This window comes from Microtus pennsylvanicus, chromosome 17 (genome assembly GCF_037038515.1).
Source record: "Microtus pennsylvanicus isolate mMicPen1 chromosome 17, mMicPen1.hap1, whole genome shotgun sequence".
NCBI classification, from domain to species: Eukaryota; Metazoa; Chordata; class Mammalia; order Rodentia; family Cricetidae; genus Microtus; species Microtus pennsylvanicus.
In genome coordinates, this window is record NC_134595.1 from 7,571,864 (window position 1) to 7,590,808 (window position 18,945).

The following is an 18,945-nucleotide window of genomic DNA, read 5'->3' on the forward strand; positions in this document are numbered from 1 at the left end:
TGCTGATGGAAGTGGAAACTGATACAGTCACTATGGAAATCAGTGTGGTTGTTCCTCAGGAAGCTGGAAATAGATCTACCACAAGATCTAGGCACCCTACTCTTGGGAACTTGCTCATGCATGCTCACTGCTTTTCTAGTCATAATAGCCAGAAACTGGAAACAGCTTCATGTCCATCAACTGATGAAAGGATAATGAAAATGTGCTGGGTTTACACAACAGATTATTATTTGGTTATTAAGAAAAATAAAAATCATAGAATTTTCAGATAAATGGATGCAGCTAAAAACAGCAATCCTGACTGAGGTAACCCAGGCCAAAAAGGCAGATATTAAATCTTTTCTCTTATAGCTTTTAGGTTTTAGATAGCGTGTTTCAATATGAATAACTTGAAGTTAAGTAGCTAGTGAGGGACCAGAGGAGAAGAGATCTTCCAAATAAGGAAAAATGGAGTATAATGTTATAGAGGGCTAAAAGGAAAACCAGACTAGGAAGATTAAATTGAGAGGAGGGAGGAAAGGCAGGGTAAAGGAGGGAATATGGAGAGAGACAATACTAAAGGTCTTTTGGAAAGTCATATGGAAACTTACTACTGTGGATGCTTCCTAATATACATATATGAAAGTAATTTAAATAGAGTCAACATATAATGAGAGAAAATATCCCAAGTAGACATACCACCAAGTAAAACCTCCAGGCCAGGAAAGGGTTACATCTGTTAAGTCGTTGGCCAAAGAAGCCATAGACCTCCCCTCCCCAATAAAACATGGCAGGCTATTGCCAAGGCTCTTGGTTACTCTTCATAACCTGATGGTGAGACATAATCACTGAAGAGACAAATTCCTCACGTCATCAAGCAGGAGAAATCAGGCTGGTGCATAACGAGAAGCTCTTCCCCTATTACTCATGTCCATGATGCTGGAAGGGAAACGTAGTCATCCATTTCAACTGGCCACAAACCTTCCTACATATGACAAACTTGCAAAATATACTGGTGCAATAGTAACATAAATGTTATGCAAGTAGCCATCAATTATTTGACTGGATTTAAGGCCCACTCCGTGTCACAAAAACCATATATGACACTGCTAAAGTGGCCAACAACCTGAGACTAGACAGGTGACAGGCCTATGGGAAAACTCTCTACTACTCGTCTGTTAAGGAAGATAGCAATAAAATGGCTCCTAACGTCCTACCGTTACAGCCACAGAGCACAGCATCATCAGCCCTCCTCAGAGCAGCATCGTCTTGCAGGAGATGGTAATCAATAAACAGATCCACAACTGGACAATGAACACTCAGCCCTAAATGGGATGTCTTTATCAAACCCCTTCTCCTCAGGGAAGAGGAGGTAGAAAGACTGTAAGAACCAGAGGTACTGAGTGACTCCAAAGAAACAGCATCTTCCAGACACAGCAGTAAGGATATACATATAAACTCACAGAGATCAGTGTCAGCATACACAAGACTAGACAAATTCAAGCCAGAGAAAGTCCTAGCCTGGAAAGAAAGGAGACACAACGTTTCATTCCTAACCAGAAAGTCAGTTTCCCCAATGCAGTGTTACTGGGTCTATGAACTACACTCCCAGAAATAGTTGGCCAACACAAAATGGACAACAGGGTGTTGGTTTGTGTTTGTGTGTGCTTTTTGTTTTGTTTTGATGAAATTTGGCTTATTTTCTTTTCTCAGTTTGTCTTTTTCATTTTTTGTTGTTCTGTTTTATTTTTTGAGAAAGGGAAAGAATATCCAGTTGGGTGATAAGGAGGTGGGAAAGAGCTGGGAGGAAATGAGGGAAGGAAAAGAATATGATCAAAATATATTGTATAGAAAAAAATAAAACATTTTTTTAAATTCACCAGTTTTATAACTTAAAGATTATTGTAGTAAGATTTTAGAAAACCTGCTTTCTTATAACATATCCTGAAAGCAAGATGATTGCTACTGTATAGAGAATAGAAAAACAATCTAGGAATTTTACACTTACACTGCCACGTTTTTTCTAACGGTATATTCATCCAACTCGTCATCTGAGCTGCTATCGGTGGCATCAGAATCCAGACCCTCTTCAACATGAGACAACAGCCCTGTAGCAGACAGGGCAAATCTTTGGATTTCTGCAGCTGTACAATGAGCAAAGCCATTGTTTGTATCATTCAAAAACTTATTCTCTGAAGCCAATATGTCGACTTCTGGCTTAATTTCAGTGTGTTCAAGTAAACTATTACCCAAAACTGTGGTGGGTTCATGGAAGATCTTCATTGTGGGCAGCTGGTGCTTCATAGAAAATTTCATCTGCTGACCATAGTGCTTCACAACATGCTTGGCCAGGAGCATCTGCAGGTGTTTCTGAGTTCGTCTAGCCTGGCTGAGCAAGGTTTTCTGTTTACTCACACAATGAAGCAAACGAGCATTCACCTCCTCCTCTTTCTCAGCAACTGAGGAACTAACAGGCATATCTGAGTGATTAGTTCCAATTTTCTTTTGAGTACATTGCAATAGGCCCTTTTTAATCTTAGTGTCAGTGAATTTATCCAAAAGTACATTCTTTTGGTACCATTTACAGTTTTGCAGATGTATTTTATCTACATTAGCATCTTTGGTGAGATTGGAATCCAGAACGATCTGTATATCTTTCATGCAATGGCTTGTGCCATCTAAGAGCTCCTTTTTGATGAACTCATTCTCAGGATGAGAACGGCAGAGCTTACTGAGCTGAATGCTGCTGCCATTACACAGTACGTTTTTCAGCTTACAGCAGTTGGCCTCCATTACTTTCTTTTGGTTATAATTCTCATTATACTTATTTAGTGTTGAATTAGAACTCATTAAGAGAACTGTCTGAAAATGTTTTGAAGCCTGAGGAGAGGCAAAATGTTTTAAATTCACAAAATTAGTATTTAGACTAGGTTCAGGAGCCGGAAATCCCAGCATCTGAGAGAAAGTGTCTCCTCCCGTGAGCTTTTCATCCGCAGTTCTAGGGCTTTCCATGCACAGCATCTTGTCAGATTCCATGGCACTTGGCAGAGATGAAAAGCAGATACCCTTTGTTGTTGCCTCCTTCAGAGCTGGGGTCATGGCGAATCCTGGGGATAATTACTTGGAAGCCTAAAATTACAGAAAAAATACATGATCAAACATCTTGAAAAAAAAGCTTGATGTTTATACTTTTGCCAAGGGCAACTTTTATTTTTTGATGTTTCTGATTAAAATGAGCATGGCACGAAAGACTTCATCTCTCGGATTCCCACATTATCTCATAAAGAATAAGCTGTTATTCTTCACGCTGGGAGCCTAATATTCACAATGCAATTAAAGCTGCACATTAGTAGACTGGGAGTATAGCTCAGTGGTAGAGTACTTGTATAGTATATGTGAGACCGTGGATTCCATCTATAGCAGCGTAAGAAAAATGCACTTGCACACTGTCACACTAAGAGTTAATGACAGACAGTGGTACAAGTACATCTCACAGTCGTATTATTGACAGTGTTTCATGAAAGCCAGAAAAAGTTTTCAATCTCTTAATCATACTTGAAAATGATTCAATCTCACAACATTTTTCTTTATGAAATACAATAACTTTTTCTAAAAATTCTACTTAGAATTTATGTTCCTCAACTTGAACAGTAATAACTAGAATTAAAATATGCAAAATAATCTATTAATAAGTAGATCTAAGTGCTCACAAGACATATGAGTTTATAGTTAAAAAATATGTCAGTGAGAAATTGAATGATCTGAGAAATGTATTTTCTCTGAAAAACATATCTTCAGTGTTTTTCCATTCTCACAAATATACATTTATTAGTTATCAATGTGGGATATATTCCTTCTACCTACAAAAAAGTGAAAACCATGCCAGATGAGCAGTGAAGATTAATTCCAAAGTTAAACAAATTTCAAAGAAAAAGGATGAAGCCATATGTTCTGACACAGAGAAAAGGGCAATTCAGTACCACTAGCCTCCCCAACATACACTCAGTGAGAAACTCTACAACACTACCTACAACACACTCGGGTGAGAAACCCTACAACATTAACTACCTACAACACACTCGGTGAGAAACCCTACAACATTAACTACCTACAACACACTCGGTGAGAAACCCTACAACATTAACTACCTACAACACACTCGGGTGAGAAACCCTACAACATTAACTACCTACAACACACTCGGTGAGAAACCCTACAACATTAACTACCTACAACACACTCGGTGAGAAACCCTACAACATTAACTACCTACAACACACTCGGTGAGAAACCCTACAACATTAACTACCTACAACACACTCGGTGAGAAACCTTTACAAAGGCAAGCCAGTACCACTAACCTCCCCAATAGTACATTTCAGAGAAAAACTTTACAACATGAATTTTAAGTTTTTAATGACATTCAATATACTGGAAATATTATATTTCATAATTTTTCAACACACATGACACATTCTAATATTATGTGCACCCAGATGCTAGCTATAACTGTACTTCCTTCACTTTTATTTTCTGCAAAACACAAGTGATCCAGAAAAGGTGTAAAAAATTATCTGTTACAAAAAATAATCAGAAGGTTAAGAGCAAATAGCCAAGTAGACAGTATCTACAACATATAAAAGGGAATTTTTAATAGCTGGGATAAAGATCTCCTATGAATAAGTAAAAGACAAAGTAACAAGGCACTGTAGATGATAATATCTAAGTGCCCATTAACATATACTTGCTCATAGTAGTAAGAAATGCCTATCAGCTAAGTCCACATTTCTAAATACTAAACTTACAAAAATAATTTGAGTTTGAAACATCACTTATGATGAGGAAGAAGGTAAGCAAAGTTTCTCACATTCACTGAGGCCACATATTGGTTAGACAATTTGTACACAAAGTAGAAAATTTGAGTAATGGCTATAGAACCAAAATATTAATTCATTATATCAACTTAGTTATAAGATTTCAGAAAGAGAGAAAAACACAATGGAATAATATACTGAAGTGAAGAGTATCCGTATGAAAAGACTTTAACAGTAAAAGAGGAAAAGAACACTGTAGGCACACACACATCAGTTTTATATTATTTTATATGAAGACAACACAGACATAAAAGCATATCATGTAGATGGATGCTCAAGCTTATACATCACAAAGTGAACTAGAAAATACCCAGCAAGCCAGGCGGTGGTGGCGCACGCCTTTAATCCCAGCATTCGGGAGGCAGAGGCAGGCAGATCTCTGTGAGTTTGAGACCAACCTGGTCTACAAGAGCTAGTTCCAGGACAGGCTCCAAAACCACAGAGAAACCCTGTCTCCAAAAACAAAAACAAAAAAAAAGAAAAGAAAATACCCAGCATAACTGTAAGAGTAGCTGCATCAAGTTTCATGAAAGAAAGAAAGAGTGATAGTTTAAGAGGGTTTTCATTTTCACTATAAATTTTATGACTTGGGGAAAAAACAGTGTTAAGCAAATATTAATAGCTAACTAGATGATACAAAATATAGATGTTTGTATATACACACTTTGTGTAAAATGTCTCATATAAAATATGCTTATAAGGCCAGGCAGTGGTGGCTACGCACGCCTTTAATCGCAGCGCTCAGGAGGCAGAGGCAGGCGGATCGGATCTCTGTGAGTTTGAGACCAGCCTGGTCTACAAGAGCTAGTTCCAGGACAGGCTCCAAAGCTACAGAGAAACCCTGTCTTGAAAAAACAAAACAAAACCAAAAAAAAAAAATGTGTTTATAGTCTGCCTTCAAATTTGAATTATCCCAAAAATCATACACTTTTGTATAACTAAGCAATGATCTCTAGATATACAAGATTCTTATTGATCTGAAATGTTAAAGGGAAAATGAAAAAAAAAAACAAGATTCGCTCTGATTTTGATAGAAATAGAAAAAAATTACAGAACATCAGGGAAGTGGTGTTAAGAGCACTTACTCTTGCAATGGACCCACTTTCTGTTTCCAGCACCCACAATGGGAAACTCATAACTGCCTATAACTCCACCTCCAGAGGATCTGAAGCCCTTCTTCTGGACTCTGAGGGTACCCCACACATGACATACAAACGCACATACGTATAAATAAGAAAACTTTTTTAAAAACTAGGAGAAAAATCTCCCAGGATTTAAATAATAATTTGATCAACTCACTGACCTAAACTTTATAATCCAGAAAGTCCCACTCTAGTATCTCTATCTCTTACCCCACTCACATTTCCCTCAGTCATTTAGACAAGATGCTATGGATAAAACCAAAGTGGCTAGTAGCAGAGACCACAGAGTAAAATATCATGAGGCAAAAGAGTTAGTTCATCTTGGGTCTTAGATAAAGAAAAATTACAGCTAAGTAGAGTAAGAACATATTAAGAAAAAGAAGGAAAATAAACACAAAGATTGAAGTGGCTATGGACCACTTATGAGAAAGAAAGAGAGAGAGAGAGAGAGAGAGAGAGAGAGAGAGAGAGAGAGAGAGAGAGAGAGAGAATAAACGATAAACTTAGAAGCTCTCTGTTAAGCTAACCAGCTTCTGAAATGACCCTGAGAACACCTGCTGCGTTCGTATCTGCATACTCTCTCTTGAATATGAACTAGCCTAAGTAGTGTACTTTGGGTTATTGAATCCAGCAGAAATAAAAAGACTTTGGATTAAGCCAATGAAGAGCCTGGCTCCTCCACCTTACTGGCTTTCCCCTCAGAAAAGAAGCTAACTGCTTGTCTGTGAGCTGGGACAACCCACATGGTTGATGTGAGTCATCAGGACGCAGACTTTCCCCAGTCAAACTCTGAGATGACTGCAGCACCTGCTAACACCTACTGAGAGCTGATGAGAGACCTGGGGAGAGCCAAGACAAGCCAGAAAATAATGTTTTCAATAACCAAATTTGGCGGAATTTTGCTACACACAAACAGATAGCTACCTGTTTAAGTTACTTTATTATTTGAGATTATAATTACATCTTATAGATAACTACATTTACCATGAAGATCTTTATAGTCTCCAGAAGGAAAAGCCCAGACATATCACAACCCCTACTTAAAATTTCCATGAGGTTCTACTGTGTACTATTTCCAAATGTATCCTTATTTGGAAAAAGAAAATACCCAAGCAAAAATAATGTGTTCCATTTGTGTTAGACCCCTTGTCAACTGACATGTGGGTGCTGGGACTTGAACTTGGATCTTCTGGAAGAACAGGGATGTTCTTAACCACTATGCCATCACTCCAGACCCTAAGAACAAGTTTTAGTCTATGTTTTAATCTTCCAGAAATTAAGAAAGTACCAAATCCAACAATCATTTGATTTGGGTTTAATATTGGTTTTTGAGATATAGCCTCACTATGTGGCTCTGGCTGGCCTGGAACTCTGTAAGTTGATCAAGCTTACAGAGAGAGAGTAGGCTTCTGCCATCTAAGTTCTAGGATGAAAAGCATGTATCACCAGACAAGGTGGAAAAATTAGTATTTAAAACAGTAGTTTAGGTGCCTTTGAGACATAACAGTCAAAACGTATAGGTTTGACAATGTGAAAAAATTAAATGTGCATATTACTAAAAATCACTGAGTTTTAAGTCACTCATGCTAATTCTGAATGATGGCTCCATCATTATGTGGGTTTCAATTAATTTATTCTTAGTTGAATATACCTCATTAACACACAAAATAGATAATTGGATTAAGGAAAAACGTAAAAATGATTTTAAAGGCATACAATAGTGAATAATTCTGTAAGTTCATCTCAAGATAATATTTTATAGTTCAATATAATCGCAATTATTTCATAGATCTGAAATGCTTATCCTGTGCTTTGGAAGTCATCTTTAGAAAGGCAGTAGGAAACTCGGCTACAAATCAAGCAATCTGTCTTTACTGAGAATGTAACAACCAACCACACTACACACCTTTTTCATGTTGAGTACTTACTAACGACAGCTAGAAAGCTAGTTTTAAAAAATAAAATTAAAATGCACAAGTTATAGAAATAAATCAGTTTGCTTTCTTAAAGGCAAAAAACAAGAAAATAGTCCCTGAGCCATAAATCTGCATTGGGTAGAAAGAAGCTAGAAACTTCATCTTCACCTAATGTGTACTCAATCTGAAAAACCAACAATTCATTTAAACTTTCATAGGTAAACATGTCTAATACTATCTTAAATACTAGAAAGATGTAGTGAGCATGACAAAAATTCTACCCTCATAAAGTTTACAATAGAGGAATATGTTAGAGAAAGGAGAGGGGAGGTAAGGTGAGAGAATTTATTTTAAAGAACAAAGAACTTTTTTTGAGCTACGTTCATGTGAAACATGGCTGTAAGTGTGGTGATTCGAATATATTTGAATAGCTGGTCTCCAGTTGGTGCAGCTGTATGGGAAGGATTAGGCGATGTGGTCTTGTTGGAGATGTGTCACTGTGGGCAAGCTTTGAGGTTTCAAAAAACCCACACCACCCCCAGTGTCTCCATCTTTTTGTCTTGTGCTTGTAGATAGAGATATGAGCTCTCAGTTACTGCCCCAGTGCCTGCTGCCCACTGCCAAGCTCTCCATCATGATGGAGACTCAGAAACTGTGAGCCCAAATTAAACTCTTTCTTTTATAAGTTGCCTTGGCAGTGATGTCTTTTCACAGCAATACAAAATCAAGATGATTAGATACAATATTCCAGTAAATAAAGGTTTGGCAAGTGTATACTGGCACCAGGGTACATTGGTGTGGATGGATGGGGTGGGCCTCTCAAGGCTTCTCTCTTGATGATGTCTGCTCTAAGACCTCAGACAACAAGCTAATATGAATCTGAGATGGCCGCCTTCCACTCAGAAAGATCATATAAAGCACTGGGCAGGGATGAACTTGGTGTCCACAACATAATGACTGCAGAAAGAACAGAAAATAAGACCAGAGCAAATACATATATATGATATAGCCGGACCATTGAATTTTATACCTAAGCTGAAGAAGAGTCATTAGAAATGTAGGTGAGAAGAGAGACATACATGGATAATCTACATGGGAAGTAGAAAAAGACAAGATCTTCTCAGTAAATTGGGAGCATGGGGACCTTGGGAGAGGACAGGCAGGGAGGGGAGCAGAGAAAAATGTAGAGCTCAATTAAAAATGAATAAAAAAAGATTTCAAAGTATAACAAGGGATATAAAGTTCAGGTTGGCTCTTTGGAGGCCATTTTAGATTTAATTTCAACATGCGAGGAAGAGCAAAGACAAAATGAGAAACTACACATTATCTTAATGGCAGCAAGCAAATCCTACATGTAATTAAAAGTTTAATTCCCCAGTTACTTTAGAGCATCTGAGGAAGCTGGTATACACTGACAGGACCCATGAGGAAGCTAGCATATACTGACAGGACCCAAGCTACAATGCTTTGACTTATATTTTGATGTGAGATGGTGCAAAGGTCATACTCGTTTAGTAGAAATCATAGTTTTAGTTTGAAATTTTGATTTTTCCTGGACTCAATATGTATCAGGATATCCTTAATGTTGGGCACACCTGCCTGTAAGCCATGCAATTACAAGGACACCACTGATACTCTGCAGTGTACTGAGTTGCTAAGCTATGAGGTTTGATAGGTGAGGTGAACTAAATATAATTTTGATTTAAAAAAAAAAGAAATTTAGGTAAAGAAGTAATGTGGTTTGATTTATTCTAAGAGAGAGACAGAGTGTGCACGAGCAAGTTAGCTCACTCTGGCTGTCCCTGGAATGCAGGGGAACCAAAGAGGCAGTTTCTGAATCAATGCAAGCCTAATTTGTTGCTTGGATTAGTGAGGTATTAATAAGAATTATGAAAATTCAATTTAAATGTTTCAGGTAGAGTCAATAAAACTTTGATGACCAACATTTTACAGGGTTTAAGAGGGGAAGAAAGGAGGAACCAAAAGCAACCGTTGGTTTCCTACCTTTAGCAAATGCGCGGGCAATGGTGACATTCTGGAAACAAGACATACATGGGAACCTTTTTGTTGTTGTTGTTCTTTTTCAAAGTTTTGTCAGAGTCATATTATATTTAAAGTATGTATCAGCCACCCATGAGGAATCAGCCAAACAAGGTTGGAGTTCAAATGAGAGGTCAGAATTAGACAGTACTTGGGAGAACTCATGGCATAGAAACAGCACTTACTCTAAAGCTACAGAGACACTGTCTCAAAAACAAAACAAAACAAAATAAAAAAAAAATACCAAAGCATTTAAAGCCAAGAAACAGGAGTTTACTTATGGATAGGGTAAAAACAGATTAATAAAAGTCCTAACAAAGACTCAAAAACAAATTCTACAGATCAAAAATACAGTGTCAGGATAAGAGATAGCTCAGCAGGCAACGATGCTTGTCACCAATGGAGCCTGCGACAAAGACTAAGGAGCTTAGTGATGTTATGTGGAAGGACTCCAGGAGAGGATTAGTTCGCAAAGAGAATGAAACAATAAATGGAGGGTGAGTACAATCAAGACAACCAAATATTTAAAAGTGCATAATAGGTCAAATAAGAACAGGCAAAGGTTAGCAGGAATATTACTTTCTAAGAACACTGCTGAGAAGTCGCCTAGCTTTCATTTTTGGTCCAGTGAAGTTAACTGTAAACTAAAGATCACTAAGCTCCAGTCTAGTCCCCCTTTCCGGCTTGGAGAAAGGGAAGACCTAACCCTCTCCCTGTCCTTCTGAATCCCCAATTCACAGAACACTACAAGGCAGACCTAACCACCAGACCATGCGGTATCATTTTATTAAATGCCTGATATCTTATTAAACATTTTATTAGAGTTCATTTTACACAGCACATCATATCCAGCTTTCAATTAAAAAGCTTACAAGGCACTCTAAGAGGAAAAATATGGTTTTAAAAGATGGGATCACCAGATAAAGAATTTAAATTAATAACCAATAGGCTTTAAATCAAGGGAGGAGAAGAGATGACACATAACAGATAAGTAATGCGAGTAAATTAATGAAAGTCCTAACAAAGAGTCAAAAACAAATTCTACAGATCAAAAGCACAGCCCTGAGCATAAGACAAGCTCAGAAGGAGAAGGTGCTTGTCACCAAGACTGAAGGCCCGAGTTCAATCCCCCAGACTCATACAATGAAATAAGAACACAGTTAACACTAAAGAGACACCAAACCAGATTAGTGAAGCTCAGAGAAAACCAGCAGAACAAATGTCAAATCAATTCAGATAACTTTATATGATTTGTCACTTAATAAATTAAATTGTGTTCAAGTATTATATGAAATTACTTACTACATAATAGTATGTTCACAGCAAATAATATATTTAAAATTATGTACTAAAATTTCTTATCTATTTGTTATATGTCTGTTTATGGTGCAAGTTAACACAGTCTCTAGGGCTCAGCTTGAACATCAGCCCTTGGTTTGAGAACAGTTCTTACGCTGGATAGTAGTACTGGATAGCCTCAATTCATAGTCCTTCTACAACAACCTGCATAGTGTGCCTAGTTTTTTGGTTTTTGTTGTTTGTTTTTCCCAAACATGGTTTCTCTGTGTAGCCCTGACTGTCCTGGAACTCACTATGTAGACCAGGCTGGCTGCCAAGTTGGAGATCCACCTGCCTCTGCCTCCCAAGTGTTGGGACTGTACCTAGTTGATAAAAGAACAGATTTTATTTACTTATTTAGATGGAGCTAGAGACCTAAGCCACGGCTCATGCATGAAAAGTAAGAGCTCTAACACTGGGCACCACTTCCAGCCTCGCGTCAGGTGCTTCCTGTGGCAGAATGAACGCTGCACTGGGGCTTCAGTGTTTCCAATAGTTGTGTCCTAGACTATTGTTTAGCCCATGGAGAGCTTTTTTCTTTTTCTTTTTTTTCTCTCCAGGCAGTCTTGCTAGTGATGTGGACTCTTAATTCACCATATTCTTGCCTCTACAGGAGTGAGCCAACACCAATGACTCACACAACAGGCTCTTAACAAAACAGCTTCAACAAACACCAATCCTAAATGATAAAACTGCTCTCAAATTTTAACAAAGGAGATTTATGAGGCATTTTGTTGCTAGGTCATCAGGTAAAGAGGTTAGAAAACATCAACACAGATTGGAACTGCCCAGAAGAAATATGGTATGAGCTACATATGCTATTTTAATCTTCCTACCAGACATTTTAAAAATAATTATTTTATTTATCAAATGAAATTATGTAACCAACGTAAGAATTTCTTAATGTATAATAAATCTTCAAAATCCAGATTTTCCCGAGAACAATCTTAATGTAGCAGGAGCCTCATTTCAAATGTTCAAGTCTCTGCAGCAAGAGACCACTGTACTAGTACATGTAAGGTGTATTGTTCCTTAAATAACCAGGAACCAATCATTAAGTACAAAATTTCAATCCACAAATTTATCTTAACCAAATATATGTATATTTTATGCACCTATAGTAGTCTAGCCAATACGGAAAAGAGGAAACTCCAATAATTCCCTAAAAAGCATCTTGATCAGCTTTTAGCTACACACAGGACAGGGAGATTTAATCCTAGCTAAATCTAAAAATGGTTTTCTAACTACAAAACTATTGTGTTATGAGATTCCAGACACTATTACTCTTGGTGAGAATTATTTACTTTGTGTGCACCCTAGATACTCTAGTACAATGCAGCACTCTCCCTAAGTAGTTTAGTCTAACGACCTCAAAGAGAAACAACTGGGAAAAATAAGACTTTTTCCCTGCCAAAGACACACTAAACTAGCAAGCTAATAGGATCTTTTAAGTGCATTCTACAAGCTTAAAACTGCCAGTAGTCTTTAAAAGAAGACAGTTCTGCTAAGGCAAGAGCTCCTAGTATCTAAAAAACAGTAATATTTCATTTTTACAACCAACTGATTTTTCAGCTTACATTTCAGCTTAATTATTTTTTTTTTTTTATTTTTCCAGACAGTTTCTCTGTGTGAGAGTCCTAACTGTCCTGGAACTCGCTCTCGTAGACCAGGCTGGCCTTGAACTCACTTGATCCGCCTGGAGAATCTCTGTGAGTTTGAGGCCAGTCTGGTTCACAAGGAAAGTTCACAAGGACAGCCAGAGCTATTAATGAAAAAGCCTGTTTCAAAGCCACCCCCTAAAACAATTTAAAAAATACACTACCAACAGTATTTGAAAGGGGAGAACTCAGAGGCAGGGCCAAATCTTTTTTCCACATATATTATTTAACCCATGATAATAAGGAAAAGTAACAAAATATCATTTGTTCTCTTTTTGTCTTTCCATTTATTTAGTGTAGGGAAGTGTTGCCATGGCAATAGAGGTCAGAGGGCAATTAGTAGAAGACAATGGTTCTCTCTTTCTACGGGTTCCAGGGGTCCAGCTCAAGTCTTTAGACTTAGTGGCAAACACCAAATGAGCCATCTCAGTGACCCAAGCTGTGCTTTCAAACATTATGAAAAATATAACAGAATTCAAATTTTCTAACTTGTTCTTATAAAGGCAAAATACAAAACCACTAAGGAGAATGAGTTCACACTGGTTGAATTTTTATCTTGTAAAACTAGAAACCAGGAGCTGGAGAGAAGGCTTAGGAGTGAAGAGCACACCTGTTGCTCTGCAGAGGCCTGAGTTCGACCTCCAACACCAAGGGAGGCTGGCTCACAAGCTCCTGTAATTCTGACTCCAAGAGATCCGACAGGCGCCCTCTTCCGGCTTCCATAGGCACTGCACTCACATACACAAACCCACATGGCACTCAAGCTAGCTATAGATATGATTAAATTTTAATGTTTTAAAGTTTCAAAAAATTAATGAAAGCCATAAATAGAAAACACAATGTATTTTCAGATTTCATTAAATGTTCTTTTAGGGGAATTCGGTTCTCTACAGAAAACTCTGCCGAAACTGACATAAGTTAAATAAAGTTGGCTCAGCACTTTGTAGTCTATGATGTTTATAAGCAAGAGCTTCTTCTACTTTGAAAACTATGCCTAAAAAGGAATTATCATTGAAGACTGAAGAATTTAATTAAATATAAAGCCACTTGGGTGGCCACATAACAGCTCATGCTTGAAGCAGAACTATTACTATTCAGCTGTATGTGCATGACTCATAATATAAATGAGGTTTATTCCTCCGCGCATAAATTTGGATGCAGAAATTTATGTTTAAAAGTGCATTATCACACATGGGTCCAGTCTATTCAATTTTACCTCACACAGTTCAACACTGACTAATGACCTACTACCCGTACATACTTCTAGGGGTTTGTTTGTTTTGAACTACTAAAAACATGCTAAGAATTCTGGATCTTGTAGAGCTAGAAAAGAACCTGAAACATTGTTAAGTTCATAAACAATGTAAAATAGTAACAAATTCTCACTGGTATAAATAGCTGGATTTTCACATCAATATAAAAATAAGTGTTTTTGAAAATATAAAAATAACATCTGGTATTAAAATTTTCCATTGTGGCCAAACAAAATTCCAACACAAAAGAGAAACAAAAAGGTAAGCTACAGGCTAGCTTGGACTACAGTGTGACTTCAAGGCTGCCTCAGGTGTCATGGTAACATCCTGTCTTTAAACACACACACACACACACACACACAAAGAAAAATTCCACTGTTTATTGTCTTTAGTTTTCACAAAACACTATAAACTAGCAAGTATGATGATATCATTTTTACTATCACATTTTTTTAAGGAACCAAATTGGGTGAAATGTCCATTTAGCGCAACATTTAAGCGAAAATGGAGAAAAAAAATCTTTAAAATTATACAGTTTTTTTTCAATTTTAAATCTAACATACTGAATATGACGGATTATGAATTATCTTTTGTATGCTATTCTATTACAGTACTGTAACAGTGAAGACTTTCAGTGCAGACGGAAGACAGAACGTGCATCAGACTGCTTGCACTCATCTCCCGCTGCCAAATTTTTTTTTTCTGTAACAATTTGTAAACCACATCAACACCAATCTTAAATGTAATCCTAAACCGAAAGGAAGCAGCTTTCTACTCCTTCAACTGTCACCTAATGTACTAAAGACAGGCTTAAGGGAAATGAGCAAGAAATATACAAAGCCACGAGAGACATATGAAAACAAGAATGGCTTACTTCATATAAGGTTCACGTGATAGATTAAAGGACAGCAAAGATTGATTGCTATAGGTAGGTAAGCAGGTAGGCTGTCAAGAACAATTGGAAATAAAGAACTTTAGACACTACCATCTTATTTGTCTAACAGAATCTACGGGAAGAGCGATAAATGAGTAAAGGAGGTGAAACCCAGTAAGTAGTGACACAGCAGAATCTTTCTGTAGAAGAGTTTGGCTATGCCATGCTTAAAATAGTGGAAGTTTCTGGAACTTATAATGGAAAACTACTAAGATCAGTGAGGCCCAGCCTTAAGGAACAAGTACTCCAATGGTTCAATCAACTACGACATAATCAATCAACCATGTACTCTGAAAAAGAGACAATTTCCTGACTTCTCACAGGCTTAAAAAAAAAAAAGTTAAAACACTAGCAGTCAGTTCCAGGACAGGCTCCAAAACCACAGAGAAACCCTGTCTCGAAAAACCAAAAAAAAAAAACAAAAACTAGCAGTCAATTGGCAAGTCTTCATTGTGCACCCACTATTTGATACACCGCGTGTAAATATAAAAGTTTTCTCTCAAGTACACAACAGTAAGTTAGGAAATGCAACAGTTACCACATTTATGTCCCTAGTTAAATAAGTAAAACAGTACTGGGTGATGAACAAAGGTGTGACAGGAGGCACATTGAAACCTCTATGTGAGTAAATTAATACCACACTCGCAAAGCTGGGGATGTCATAAGAGCATAAAAATAAACACAGGACTCTGACCCAGAAACTCCTCTCTTACAAATCTTACCTTGTGGGGCGGGAAATGTATTATTTCAAAGATCTTACAAAACAATAGAAAAATCCCAAACATCTGCCAATAGAAAAAACTTAAAATATACTCATATGATGAAACGTTGTATAGCTATTAAAATTATTTTTCAAAGAATATTAATGTACTTAGGAACACAATGTTTCTGAATTAAAACTAAATGAAAATGTAAGATTTAGTCTTAGGAAAAATTACACCCATATGATAGAAAAATATTGAGAAATAAAGTTTTCCAGGCAATTTTATAATATCTAAGAAAATAAGCAGTAATTATTTGAAAAGACATCTATTACCAAGAACCTGTAAATATTTGATATTTACAGGCTAAGATTACGAGTTTCACATTTAAGAAATTATTCTAGAAAGGTTGAGGAAGGGGAGTAACACTGTAGATCTAAACTACGAAAATAATAGCAGACCTTGCCAGTAATCTTTAAAACCGGAAAGAAAAACGAAGTTACGGCATGGTTAGGGCTGGTGGCACACGCTTCCAAAAGTCAGCTCTAAAAGGACCTGGACTACACACAGCAAGTTCCAAAGCCAGCCTGTGTGAAATGCCCGCCCTGAAACAAAAGTGCAACCGATCTGTACTAAATCGAATATATCTTATATCTCTGCTTACTGTGAAAATCCCGAATATATGCTAGCTTTGTTAAAACTGACGTTTTGTTACACCACATTATGTGAAGATTTACAGTCACTAAAAAGCACGGGATCCTTATTACGCTCTTTTAAAGCAGGGACCATATTACGAAACGGTTTACTAGAGGAAACAGATGTATTGGCAAGGTTGTGACTTGCCCGAGAAAACAGCGAGTGAGTTCTCTGCAAACCGCAGAAATCAGGCACCGGTGTTAAGCCTCTTAAGCAATCTGTACTCCACACCTGCACCCTTTTCCCCCCTCCACTGTCGAATTATTTTTAGAGCTACTTTTCCTACCCCCAAATCCTGCCTAGTTTGCCAGCTGGGTGCTCAGTCAGAGTTTCGGGTAAGTTCTGTTGCTAACAAACTTGTCCCATCCAATCAGGATCTAAAACCCTTCGACAGACACCAAGTTAAACAAGTTAAAGGCGGCTGCGGCCGGTCTTTTCCGTCTCTCCAGCGCAGAACTGCTCTCCGGTTTGGGGACTGCCCCAAGTCCAATCTCCCCGCGCCTTCTCGGGGAGCACCGGGGACGCCCCCGCGGCGCCCGCTCCCCGCCAGGCAAAGCCCCGCAGCTTCTTCCCGGGGGTTCGAGACCACACGACGCCGGCCTGCCTTTATTTCCCCTCACAAACGCCACTTCTCTTTCCCGAACCGAACCCTCCCTTCGGCACCAGGAGCGACACGAACTCGGTCGTGTTACCCTTCAACAAACCACTACAACCCCTTCCATCCCCAACAATTCTAAGGCCAGGCCCAGAACGGCCCAGAACAAGGAAAAAGAAAAGTCGCTGCTGCTGAGGCGGAGAGCCCGGCTCAGCGCTAAACTCCCACACCGCGTTCCCCACGCCCCGCCGCGGAGGCTCCGCAGCTCCGGACGGGGGCGGGCCCAAGGGGGGGGGAGCCACGTGTTCCGCCTTCTGCGCACGCGCCAGGCAAAACAAAAGGGAGGCTTGCCAGGCCCCGCCCCTCCCACGTGACTCACATCCAGGCCCGCCCCCTGCCCCGCCCTCCCCTCCCCGCCGCGTCTGCCAAGGCTGTTAGGTTTAGCCGTTTAAATTTGGCTGCGATCCGACCCCTGCCCCAAAGCACGGCCCCGGGTCGGGGCCCGGAGTCCAACGGCCAGGAGGATTCGGGGTGCAAGGGGGCTGCCCGGCGGACGCCGAGCCCGCGAGTCCGCCCGGCGGTCTCTCCGCTCTTCCCGCCCCGCGCCGCCGCCGCCGCCGGCCCCCGCCGAGGAGACCCACCCCCCTCTGCCCACCGCTGCGACGCCGGCCACTCGCCTGCTGGGGCACCCTGGCTGCCCTCCGCCGCCGCACCTTCGGTCCGGCCGTGGTGGGGTCCGCCCGCCTCCCCCCGCCCGGGGCGCCGCCGACTCGTCTCCAGAGCGCGCCCCGCTCCTGCCCCGGCTGACGCCGCCGCCGCGGTTTAACAGTCCGCCCGCTGCCCGCAGCTCCGGGCGCTCGGGGGACGGAACCCTGCCGCTGAGGGGGGGGGCGGCGGGGGAGGGCGGGGCCCGGCTCCGGCCAATGGCAGCGGGGGAGGGGCGCGCCATGCAAATGAGACGGGCGGCGGGGAAACCCCGGCGGGGGCGGGGCCTGCGGGAGCGGCTGGGAGCGTTCTGAAAGCGGCCTGAGCGCGGCTGCCGAACTCTGCCCGTGCGTTCCGCTCTGCTGCTGCTGTCCGCCCTCGGGAGAGCTAACCCGGCCAGTCCCGCTGCGGTTTCCCTAGCTCTGTGACACGAAAATAAGAGGCGGGGGGAAAACGCGGGTCTGCGCGTCCCTCTCGGCTCCTCTGCGAGCCTGGGCGTCCCGGCCGCGGGGCTGGGCTGGGCCGGGCCGAGGGTTTAGCAACCTTCCTCCGCTGCCGAGGCCCGCTGCCGAGGCCCGCTGCCTCCGTGCCTTCGCTTGTCTTTGGGGCTCAGAGACTCAGATCCCAAGTCATCCTCTGTCGGACCTCCAAGCGTCAACTAGGTGACAAATCTGCCGTGGATACATTTGAGACAGTTTATGACTGAGAAGCGCTGCAGTTAGAGCGTTAGCGCAGAAAAGCGGGATTTTAGATGGAAACTGTTGACTAGAGACATACAAAAACATCTCTTGAGTCTTGCGCCTGGTCCAGCCTGCAGCTTCACCATTGATCGCGCCCAGGCATTTCCCCAGGCTTGAACTTAATGCTTAAGAAAAAAAATGATAACCTAAATATAGCTACTTAGATCATAGAAGCTTTGCTAAGTAGATTTTCACTGGAATGCTTTAGGGAGTGGAAGACACCAGAATTTTAGATCCAGATTTATCATTATTTCTACCTTTTTATTTGGAAGGGATCACAGTGCAGGGCCGTGGAGGAAGCGTGAAGAATTGAAGTCATCAGGAAGTAATAATTAGACATTACCAGAATTGGAAAATTTGCCACTACTTCTCTT

At 40.2% G+C, this 18,945-nt stretch overlaps 1 protein-coding gene across 8 annotated transcripts in view; it reads right to left on the reverse strand.

The window, feature by feature from the left end:
* Kansl1l (KAT8 regulatory NSL complex subunit 1 like) overlaps window positions 1-17,974 on the reverse strand; it is an 86,474-nt gene extending 68,500 nt beyond the window's left edge. For 6 of the 8 annotated variants that reach the window (XM_075951377.1, XM_075951379.1, XM_075951378.1 and 3 more), the window contains exons 1-2: window positions 17,804-17,974; window positions 1,988-3,108 (exon numbers count right to left, since the gene is read on the reverse strand). In XM_075951377.1, the coding sequence (XP_075807492.1) occupies window positions 1,988-3,078 (1,091 nt within the window). In that variant the 5' untranslated portion in view covers window positions 3,079-3,108; window positions 17,804-17,974. Of the gene's footprint in view, window positions 1-1,987; window positions 3,109-16,296; window positions 16,715-17,803 lie in introns of those variants that run through there. The other 2 variants (XM_075951375.1, XM_075951374.1) reach the window with 2 other exon arrangements.
* Between the last annotated feature and the right edge of the window lie 971 nt (window positions 17,975-18,945).